Below are 11532 nucleotides of genomic sequence, written 5' to 3' on the forward strand. Positions count from 1 at the left end.
GAAGAAAAAAAGGACAGATCCAAACAGCACTGCATATTGTACAAAGAGAACCCAAGAGCAGATTTTGTGCGTATAACAAGACATCAATCAACATGCTTTCCTACTACAACAGCACTTGATGCCCACTAAGCAAATTTGTAGACAGAAAAGCCTCGGCATTTCTTGCAAGAGCAGACCTGCAGCCCTACTAACACTCACCAAGCTTGATGCACAGCTGGCAAAAGAGAAAATCAAAAAAGAAAAAGGAAGCAAGTGCAAATTGAGCACTGCAGGCCGCACACATTACTCAGAAACACCGTGTAGCCACTCGTTCTTCTACAACCGCGACAACCAACATTCTCAGTAGCAGCAGCACGCCCTCTCGACAAGCACAGCACAGAGCTATCCCACAGCAGCTGTAAAAGCAAAAGCGGTGGGCTTCTTTATTCTGTCCACAGCCCGAACGCTTCCGAGCAGTCCCTGAACAGAACCAGATGGAGAACAGCTCTGCTGAGGTAAGCCATTAGGAGACAACACAGGATTGCTTCTCAGGCACATTGCCGTCAGCCCTGTCAATCTGTTGTATCATGGTGCTGAAGATCTCAAACACGCTCTGTGAAAGAAATTCACAGCAACAGTTATGCTTTATGAGAGCTTGAAACATTTGCCATCATCACTACTCCGACCGTACAGAAAACCTGTGTTCAACCTTGCTTGACATCACATGCACATCGACTGTACAGTGCGATCAAATTTTTATTTAACAAATTTGCATCCTACATGGTAATACAAATGTTATATGTGATATTCGTTATAAACTTAGTTAAACCTTAATATATGTAATAAACTTCACTTAACAAATTTATTGATATAACAAGGTATTGAACTTTTTAAAACTTTTTGTCTATAGATCATGTATTTTGAACCTCAATATAACTAAATTTCACTGCCACTGTGAAGGAATATCGAGGCAACAAATGAAAACTGCCACGGATGCAAATGGTCAAACTGCATGCAGTTGCTCGTGAATGCATCTGTCAAATTTCTCGCCGTATGGCAGAGGGCAGCGATTGAAGTGGAGTAGCATCCTTGTCAGTAGCAAAACCTTCAGCTAGCCACGACCTCCAATATCTCGCGGTGCATGGTGCTTTTTTTGGAGGTCTTGAGTGCAGCACATCATGCATTCGCATCGATAGACCCTACGTTACGTATAATAGTTCTGTATTCTGAGCATAAGTTACATCAGTTCCCGATTTGGTGCTTTTGTTGTGGCCAATTATCCAAGAGTCCAACAGCGATAAAAATTATCAACGGTAAGGTGTGTACATTCAGTAAGGGTTTTACATGCTAAAACAATGATGTGGTTATGAGGCACGCCGTAGTGGAAGACTCCGGATTAATTTTGACCACGAGAGGTTCTTTAGCATACAACTAAATCTAAGTACATGAGGTTTATTGCATGTTTCTATGGGGGCGAACCCCCATAGTAATGTGGCCGCCATGACCTCGAGCTCAGAAGCACAACGCCATACAGGGCTACCGTGGCGCTCCACCAAATGAGCTACAGCAGCAGCTGTTTAAACATCCACTATCTTCGGCATTAGTACGCATACTAAACTGAGGCTTCACTACCGCGCTTAGTACCATGGTGCTGGCTACGACGATGCATTTTTTTCTATCACATACAGTAAATTAGTCAAAGGTGCATGCACTCACCTGATTCTGCTTTGCTGAGGCCTCTAAAAATGCTGCTTTCATGTATTCAGCAGCTTGCCTCCCCTCTTCATAGCTAACAACCCTGTCACACATTTACACACACACACAAAAAAAGGAGGGTAAGCACATTAGGTGGTCCTAATGTGGTCTACTAAATGAAGCTTCACAGAAAACTTTGAACAAGACTATTATAGCTTGCAGTTTTAAATTATAATATACAGGCCACGGGAAAACACAGGGAAGGCGGGAGATGGAAATTCAAGACAATGAGCAAAATGAGAACAAGGTAAAAGCAGGAGCCAACGTTTCGACAAGTGGACTTGTCTTTTTCAAGGTCACGCATTGAATGGGAGTGCCTGAGAGTAACCAGGGCTTACAGCACGTAGAATGGGTATATGTACAGTGCAATCCACTGTAAAACGGAACACTAACATATGGCTCTCACTTTGCTGATGCTCTAGTAGCAAATGTCAGCCAAAGCTACGGCAATGCACTGCTCAGACGTGTAGGACGGAGCCACTGCCACCAACCTGAAGTCAGCTGCCACAAAGCTAAAAGATGTTACGCTTGCCAGAGGGAAATGCATTAGAATTTCGTCCATACTTGTACACAATGCTTCTTGTGCTGGCTTATATATCACTGCAGTATACGATAGTGATTGTAAAGAAGTTATGAAAGAACTTGCTTGCATGCAGGTTAGAGCTACAATTAGTGGCATTGTTATGGCTCTAAAGCATCATACAAAAGGATGTGAGAAGCCAAAAATGAGCTCAATGGAAAACACACGAAAAAAATAATGTATGGACACAAAGGCTAAAAAGAATTGCAGAGCACCAGGGAAAGAAGAAAAATAAATTAACAGTCACATTCATTAGGTGGAATGTTTAACACGGTAATGTGTTGGCTGCAAGTAAGCACAATATAATGTTTCCAAATTTCACAGGCATCACTGCTTACATTGTGATACCATACGGACACAGGTGCAGCAGGTGGAAGGACCATCTAAGTTCTAAGCCTGAGCAACAGAGGCGCATAATGTTACAGCAACGAAACTTTGGAATCCGCACATCGCGTCCTTCTATCTCTTGTGGCCTATGCAGCTTGCACAATGCAATGTTTTTCGTGGCGACAGAAGATTCCTGCATTATATAAAGTTCAACCTACTTTCACTGTTCTGGGTAAGTACAGGTGGACAATTATCATCAAGCTTTTATCACTTCTTTTTCCCCCAATCTTAGAAAGTTTAACACAAAATAAACTTGCTTAATTGTGAGGGGGTCCACTATTGTCAACTTAGGGATACCACTTACTGAAGCTAAATGATGTTGCTTAATAAGCTCTTAACACACTTCTCTTCCAAGAAAAACAGCCTGATCTGATGCCTCCAATATGACAGCCTAGGTACAGGAAAATTTGAAAACAATGTTTACAAAGGAACACACTAATGCAAGAGTTCAAGAAAAAAAAATGGGGGGGTGGGGGGTGCTTACATTTCATACTACAAGTCTTGTAGTTGAACTTTCACTACTGTTTGTGCTATCTAGCAGGCAAATTGTTTCTTAAACAAAAAGTTTCTTGGCTCACCTTTCAACCCTCAGGTCTACCTTGTTGCCAACAAGAACAATGGGGACACTGAAATTGCACACATTTTAAATTACCATCACAAAGTGCAATTTAAAACAGACCATTTCAAAACAGAAGGTCAGAAGGCAAGCCCATCTTTGTAGCAAAAATTAACAACACAGGAACGCGAAATTACTTAGACAAAATACGGGCTGACTGCTGCACTCAAGTTGCCAAATCAGCCTTAATTCTGCAGCAATCAGACTACTCAAACGTCAATACATAACATTTTCTATCTAGCCTAAGGTAACATGCACATGCAGCACAGCTACTGCAGTACAACGAGCCAGCAAAGAAAGGTTATTTTTTACTTTGATATAGTGAACTGGAAATTTCCACCTTAGCATATTACTGCTTCCCAACAGTGCCAACTTGCCTACAACTCTAGCCAACAGTACGTTCCTTGAATGCTGAATAATGCACAAGTCATACTTTAGAGTGGTCTCAAGCCCAGTGTGGCAACTCAACAAACTTGAGCAACATAATAGGCAGGCTCAACAACTCCTACACAACATGATGCACTGACAGCATGGTACATAACACAGAGATCCAATTAAAAGCACAGAAGCACAACAATGCTGCGAATGGCAGGAAGCTTTAATGTACAACACGAGTTGAACACTTGGGGCCTCAAGGGTGGAAAATGCTTCAGGAAGCTAAGCATATGCCACCCTTCCTAAAGGACGCAAGTTGAGACAACCTTTGAACTGTTAAAAAGTCTCCACAACCTCATTAAAGGACAATTGAAACAAAACTTATTACTGTATAAAATCCAAGTTTCATATATAAACAATATAGAAAAGCCTACATAAAATAATGTTATGTCTGAATACTAGTGGAAGAGTCACGCAAAGCTAGCAAGAATAAATGTTTTTGAAACCCATGAATAAAATCACTGCCATTACTGCTTGCCAGAGGTGATGCAAAACTGAGTACTGAGAACTAGCATGGCTTATCGGCATGACCTCGGAGACTTGCAGTACTCCGCCGAATTTCTGATGCCAAGTTTTAGAATTTGCATCATATCCGCTAACCACCAGCTACATGTGTTGCCTACTTAGGTGCTACTAAAAGACTGCTAATAATAATGCCAGCCCTGTAGCTTTGCCAAGATTGATTTTATGGCATACACTACTCGTTCATAACCAATTTCGCCAAATTTTCGTTACAGTTGGACTTCAACTATAATGCCTGCACATATAAATACCCCCCCTCCCCCGCCCAAAAAAATGTTTATTTTCTATCTAAATGTGCAAGAACCATCACGAATAAGAATGATCAACAAAAAGAAAAAAAAAACATTCTGCACTAACTTTATCAGCAATAGGACACCCCAGGCAGAAAACTGGAAGTGTGCGTCACCCCAAGTCACTCACCCATGCCTTCATTTGTAGTTAGTACAGAGAGCACTCATCATATGTGAACCACTGGTATACATTTCGTTTGCTTTACACTACGTGTGTTACACCACTGCAGCTGAAGATCTTTTATCGGTGTGCCTCCCTAGCATAGCGCACACACGAGGCAGTTTGTCACGGCAACTGCCTATTTACACCTCTAAGTGACTCTCCTCTCACTGTTATCAACCTTATCCATCTGCACCTGCATCAACCTGCATTATCCTTGAGACAGCCTTGTTAACCAGAATACAACCTCGTGACACAGCAGCTCAGAAGAATGAATGAGTTCTTGAAGATGTGAGAGACCTCCATACATCACCAGCATGTTGGCTAATGTTGACTGCCAACCCAACAGAATTAAACAGGAGAAAGTGCATTCAGACATTTCCCCATGAGCCAATGTGTGCGGTCCCCTACTTCACCTTCTTGCAATAGGATTGGTGTTTGTACTTTCCAGAGTGCATTATCCTTGAGATAGCCTTGTTAACCAGAATACAATTTCAATAGTGTTGTGATTTCACAAGCTCTATGTAAGAAAAAAAAAAAAAGAAACAGCGCAGCCTGCAATGCTTCCTAATAAAATTAGGGCATGTAAACAGGCAACTTATAATGAGAATTGTCATGCTGTACCCACAAACTTCAAATAGAAAGCAAACAGCGAAGCTGCAGGTTGAATTCGTGCGGATTAATCAGCAAGTATTATGGCCAAGACTTTACGGGGACTTGCCAAGGGTGACAACTGGGCATGTTGGTATAGCATATTAGAGGTTGGATTGCACAACATTTTGACGAGACACACAGAAGAGAAACACACGCCACAGAGCGCTCTCGAGGACACATCACCTGACGTGCTAAAAGCTGGAGACGAAGTGACTCAAGTGCGCAACTAATTTATCTTAAAATAACAGTAACTTGTAACAGAGAATCGGTTTTGGAGCTTCACTGGGTACAGTGCCACAACTTTCAACCAGCTTTGAAACAACTCTATAAAACTTCTATGAATGAAAGATTTTTGCAAATGTCGCGCAGGAAAATTCACCACACACACAGTATATTGCTACCTGTTGGCTGCAATGCAGCATGTCCTCGGAGAAGAGGAAAGATGCAGTTGTCCAAAGCGTGTGCTACTCACATGTGACTCAAGGACGGCATAATTTATGCACCTAAGTTGATTGGTTATTGAGCTTTAAGATCCCAAAGCAACACTGGCACTAACAAAACACCATAGCAGAACTTTCCAGATTAATTTCAACCCCCTGAGGTTATTTAATATGCCCTCAAGGCACAGTGCAAATTTTTCTATTCAGCTCCCATCGAAATGATGCCACCATAACCGGGAATCGAACATACAATTTAACTACAAGTTTATGACAATCAAGCAATCAAACAAGCAGCCTGCCAGAGCACCTATGAGCTGTACTAGTACACCTGTACAAGACCCCACATGCTGCTATCAATTTAGGACACAGTTTTTTTAATAAGTGCCCAAGCTCTTAACCATACCATAGCAAGGCAAGTGTCACTACACAGATTCTAATCAAGGAAACCTAACTTCTTTTTTTTAAATTGCATAAAAAAGAACTATAGTATGAGCCAATCCTTTGCAATAATCTCATCTCATCTATGCACCAATCTGTCATGAAGCAGTTGACAACCTGAGCATGTGCTTCTATTGATTATTTATGCTGCTGCTTTACTGTAAAGTCCTGTGTAGAAGCGATTCTCTAAACCAACAAGGCACAGAATAAGAAAGGCTTACTCTGTGATTTCAGATATAAATAATGTACGCAAACACTATACTTTCCTTAAAGCATAGCAGAAAGAATCGTTACCTTTACCCTTCTGAGCTTTGGCTCTGTTGGCAAGTATGGCTATCCACTACCTGCTTAGATTTGTCCTACTACCTTGCACGTCTGGATCAGTAATGACTAACAATGTTTCAAGGTTGTGCACTTACTGGACTTTTCCAGTCATGTCCAGGAGCTTCTCGTATAGTGCCCTGACCACCTCAAAACTACATGAGAGAAAAAGGGTAAATGTCAAAACACAGAAGAAAAGAAAAACAGCCAAGTTGGCTATATAACAGCAATTATTCATTTCTACCTTTTTGCAGAATTGATCGAGTAGACCAACACGTAGCCATGGATGTCCATGGAGTAAGACTGAGGAAATATGGAGTACTCATCCTGTGAATTAAATAAATCAGACATACAGAATTGCAAGCAGCATTATTTAAAAAACAAAACTGAGTTTGCTATGTATTGGAGCGAAACGCCCAGGCAGAACAGCAAACGACATAAGGTGCTATACAGTCCAAGTGCAAGGCAAAAAAAAAAAAAGAAGACACCTCCAATGTTTGCTTGCACTAGTTATATCCAACATAATACAAGCAGTTAATAGAATTCGATGTTTTGCCACCGAGTCCTAAGATTGTAATCTACACAATCTAGTTGTCTTAACAGAGTTAGGCATGCATTTGTTTTTTTTCTTTACAACTGCTTGGAAACAGTAGTGCTAATTGATAACATTATTCGGTGATCAAGTACTTTCAGGAGCTCTCACGAGAGTAGTTTAGCAATTATTCCACCATTTACTTCAAGCAACCCTTCGCAGGGCTCGAAAGAAAACCGACTATTAGCAGCATTTGTACATACATAGGCACAAATAAAAACCACACTGCACCGCGGCACTTGTGACAATATTAAGGCATCATTTAGTGGACGATATTCCGGCAGCGTACCTGTCCCGCAGTGTCGACGAGCTTGAGGTGGTACTCTTGGCCCTTGAGTTTGACGGTCTTGTGAAATGCTGCAGACAACGATAAATTGACAGTGAGAAGTCCCCTCACGATCTACAATGCGCCGACGGCAAGGGGCACCTACTGTTTTCAATCGTGGGGTCGTACGAGTCCACGAACTGGTTCTCCACGAACTGTATCGTCAGCGACGACTTTCCTGCACGAGTCAAGGACGCACGTGATCATGCAACGCTCGCCTCTCTGACGCGCCCCTCCCACACTATCACCGCGATTCAATCTGGCGTCTGCTAGCAGCGAAACACGTCCCCGCGTACGCAGCCTTTTGCGTGACTTGCTGTTCCGATAAGTTTGGTTTGTAAAGTGGAGTTCGTTGTCATAGTTGGTTTCCTAGTCGCAAATTGTGCTCCTCAACACTTTTCTGACGGCGCACATTCACCCGTGTACCACGTCCGAAGAGGCCAGCTCCAAACAAACTCTACAGCGACGCTAACTATAATCGAAAAAAAAAAAAAACACGAAATCAAGCACGTCACGTTTAAAAGATAGAAAGTGTTTTTACATACGAAAAGCAAGAAGGCCACGATAGACGAAGCAGGCGGTATCAGTGCGCGAGGAGCGGCAGATATTGTACAGTTTACCACTGTAGCGAGGGGAGTAGAGCGTCCTAAGGGACAAAATACAGCGGGCAAACGCCAATTCACACGCGAAGACAACTGGGCAATAAAACCACCGAATGTACGAGCACGGCGCGCGACGGTGACACGCCATGTAAGTCTGAAAAAAGCTACCATCTGTGCTAAGCGCGAAGGAGACGGCGCGACGGCCTCGGGGATTGCGATAAGGCTTAGGCTTAAAAAAAGATCACTTACCGACGGATCGGAAGCCCATAATGGCAATTTTCCGAGATTTGGGAGCCATATCGGCAGGCAGCGTCAGCCGTGGACCCACATTGACCGCAACCTACTTGCGACGAGCAGCCCGTAGATGGTGTGGAGAAATGAATGATTAAGCGACGCAAAATGTAAACACCACGCTTGCGACGGCACAAGTTGAAGTCTTCCCAGGCAACATTTTCGCCGAGTGGAATTAGTCAACCGATGCACGGCTTACCTCGGGCCCTGACCGCAGAGAGAAAGGGGCAGCACCAACACGAACAAGTAAACTGGCGGAAACTGCGGTCCGCGAAAGTTTCAATGATTAGGTAGCACAACGGCGATATCCCCAACAATCGCAGCTCCTTTGAGCACAAGTTTTGGTCTTGTTGCCAGACGAATGTGTAGTGATGGACAGAAAACTTGCGCCATGGTTGGATTGCGGAGATCACGACGACAGCTGTTTCCTTAGTTTCAGTTTCCCTGTTAGAGTTTATAAAAATAAAATAAAAAAAGAAATAGTAACACTGCCCCGCTTTAGAACCAGTACGTTACTCCAGATTAAATGTAACAAGCCCGCCAATTTTTCACATGCGTTTTGCTTTCGTCTAGCTTTTTTTATACTATCTATGCTTTGTTTGGCACTGCCTACGGTCTCCTGGTCCATGGGAAAAAAGAATCACGCGTCGTGAAATATATAAACAGAGAAATTGTAAAAACCGCGCGTTGCGACGCCACCGGGAACTTCTTAAATACAAATATTATATAATAATATATAATAATAATAACATGTATAGTAGGGTTAGTAATATGTGGTAGTATCGATGATTAATCGATTAAATCTGTCCCGCAAAATTATTAATCTTCACCAATGTCCACCTTTCATTTCCCCGACGTAATCGATTAAACCACGTGCTCAAGTGCTGAGTGGCTGTGGCGCCTGGTTGCTGCGGACGCGCAGCTTCCCCCAGCCAATCAGAACTTCAACAGCAGACGAAATGGACATGCCTACAAGGTGGACTCTCACAGAACACTTCCCTGTACAATTAATCGTTTTCGAGAGTTTGACAATAGTGGCGCGAAAATGTAGAAAACAACTCGAAGCGAGGTCAGAATCGTGCTAGCTCCGACGCCGCGTACCTGGTAGCTTCTTGAAATCCGGTGAAGTGAGCGCGCGGCTTTTTATCGGAGAGCAATGACGTCACACCACCCAAGTCCCCGCTGCGTCGCTCCTTCTCTCCCGCTACGCTACACCAATCTTCGCCGCGTCGCTATGCTGCATGATGCTATTTTTATACTCTGCTTTCACTCTCTCTCAGCTCTCTCCCCCAGCTCGGCGAAGCTGCGGACACCGAGAAACCCAGCGAGGTTTTAACAGCTCCACTCTAAAATCAACCTCGCGCATGAACCCCCCATAAATAAGATCTAGAAAGGAAATTTGAAGACACCACCAATTCTGGCAGGTCAGGAAGCAGGTTAATCTGGAAAAAAGCTCGTAATACCAAATGAGAGCTATTCCGAAAAATGAGAAACCACGAGACCAACTGTCACACACACAAATATACCAACCTTAACTCTCCAGCCCTCACTGCTCTAAAATGGCCAAAACTGCTCGAACCTATGACATGCAATAACATTTTTCGCCATGCCAACGCTTGCTAGCTGCTGCAGAAACATGCCCTATAGATGCGTCCTAGCACGCAATGCGAGATGTGGTCACGTAGCATAGATACGTTCACTTTGCATTGCAGTTGCATATTATTGCACCAGGTGGCACTCCATGTAGCAGTTGCATCGTATTGTGTCACTAGTCACACGATGAGATGCGCACCGCATAGCGTCGATACGTGAAAGCTTTGCATTGAAGCTGCGTTATACTGCAACAGGTGTCAAGGGACATGACATGTGTGCCACATAGTCTCGATGCCTGTGTTTACTCTTTGGTACATGTTATTACATCTCCCTGCAAGGCATGAACCGCTGCTGAAGAAGCAAATCAAAGAGCTATGCGGGCGGCTGCAACCAGGCAATGTCGGACTCTGTATGCAGTTGAACAACTTCATAACGAAGTGCTTGGGGCCTCCGAAATCATTTGTTTTACAGGTTACCTCATCATAAAGGTTGCACACTGCACCAGTCCTAATAAAAGAGAGATGGAATTATTCCTTTGTTACATACGTCACTTCTTTGTAGAAGTGTTCTGACTACTATGTCTGTATTTATGATAAGTATGTGTCAACACAAAATGAACAGATCATTCACACTATTTTTTTCTGTTATGCTGTATGTGATAATTATGCGTAAAGCTGTGCTGTCCTGCCAGTGCACAGCAGTGTAAAAGCTGTCCATTATAATAAATTGTTGTAACGTCCAGGAGCTGAAAAGTCACTGAGGGACACCGTAGGGGAGGCCTCTGGATTTATATTAACTGTACACACAAAGCACGGCAGACAAATGTTTTTGCATTATAGTACATATCTCTATCAAAATGCGGCCATCGTGGCTGGGAATCGAACTCATGGCCTCATGCAAAGCAGCGTTGATTAAGTAGACCAAATATAAAACGAAAGCAAAGAGTGCAAATTCAGGTCTATTGACACAAGTAAAACTCTTGCTTGGGCTAGTTGGTTCATGCTTGAAGTAGTAAAGGCAAGGCGCAGAAGACCTTAGGAAGAACACAAACGACAAGACTGGCGCCAAACTTAACTCACTTTGTTAAGTTTTTTATTTTTTTATTGCTGGTTTCTTAACTGTCAAAATAGTACATTGCTTCCTCTTTTAATAAAAAATTAGGCCCCTGCAATTGGCAGGGCTTGCTTCCGCTTGAAGATTCTTGTCAATTCTGTATTCTTGCTACCACTAAGAGAATCAGCATCTGCAGCCCACTCCTCCTCCTCAATTTCCTTTTGCTAGTAATTGTCATTTTCTTTCCAAATGAACAGTTGTCGAACAACACTCTCCCTTCCACATAAACTGACTTTGTGCTGTTTTCACTCTCTCTAAAGTCTGTTTTACCACAGAAAACAAGATATTACCCTGATGTCCCATATTGGCAATCACCACTATTCAACACAACTCAGTGAAAATGGTTGTGAAAACTGCCTTCAGCAATGCCAGAGCTCTGGAACAATGTGCAAAAACAGAAATGTCTTAGTGATATAATTAGCAGTACTAGTCAAGACAT

General features: G+C 42.8%; 1 protein-coding gene across 3 annotated transcripts; it reads right to left on the reverse strand.

Moving 5' to 3' along the window:
• Window positions 1–396: 396 nt before the first annotated feature.
• Rheb (Ras homolog enriched in brain) lies at window positions 397–8948 on the reverse strand. 3 transcript variants are annotated; one of them, XM_065429405.2, is made up of 9 exons: window positions 8587–8948; window positions 8346–8439; window positions 7601–7672; window positions 7459–7526; window positions 6822–6904; window positions 6676–6732; window positions 3280–3327; window positions 1696–1777; window positions 397–592 (listed from the first exon to the last, which is right to left on the reverse strand). In XM_065429405.2, exons 2-9 carry the CDS (start codon window positions 8392–8394, stop codon window positions 503–505), a joined length of 549 nt encoding a protein of 182 aa, XP_065285477.1. In that variant the 5' UTR covers window positions 8395–8439; window positions 8587–8948; the 3' UTR covers window positions 397–502. The 3 variants fall into 3 exon arrangements, with proteins under 3 accessions (XP_065285477.1, XP_070393859.1, XP_065285476.1); XM_070537758.1 differs by having other exon boundaries at window positions 8346–8453; window positions 8586–8948; XM_065429404.2 differs by having other exon boundaries at window positions 8346–8436; window positions 8587–8947.
• Between the last annotated feature and the right edge of the window lie 2584 nt (window positions 8949–11532).

This window comes from Dermacentor albipictus, chromosome 4 (genome assembly GCF_038994185.2).
Source record: "Dermacentor albipictus isolate Rhodes 1998 colony chromosome 4, USDA_Dalb.pri_finalv2, whole genome shotgun sequence".
NCBI lineage: Eukaryota > Metazoa > Arthropoda > Arachnida > Ixodida > Ixodidae > Dermacentor > Dermacentor albipictus.

Coding starts and splice junctions, on each gene's coding strand:
- Rheb (XM_065429405.2), bottom strand. CDS start 8,394: ATGGCTCCCAAATCTCGGAAAATTGCCATTATGGGCTTCCGATCCGTC. Junction 1,778..3,279: donor GTAGACCTGAGGGTTGAAAG/GTGAGCCAAGAA, acceptor AATGTGTGACAG/GGTTGTTAGCTATGAAGAGG. Junction 593..1,695: donor CCTCAGCAAAGCAGAATCAG/GTGAGTGCATGC, acceptor TTTCTTTCACAG/AGCGTGTTTGAGATCTTCAG.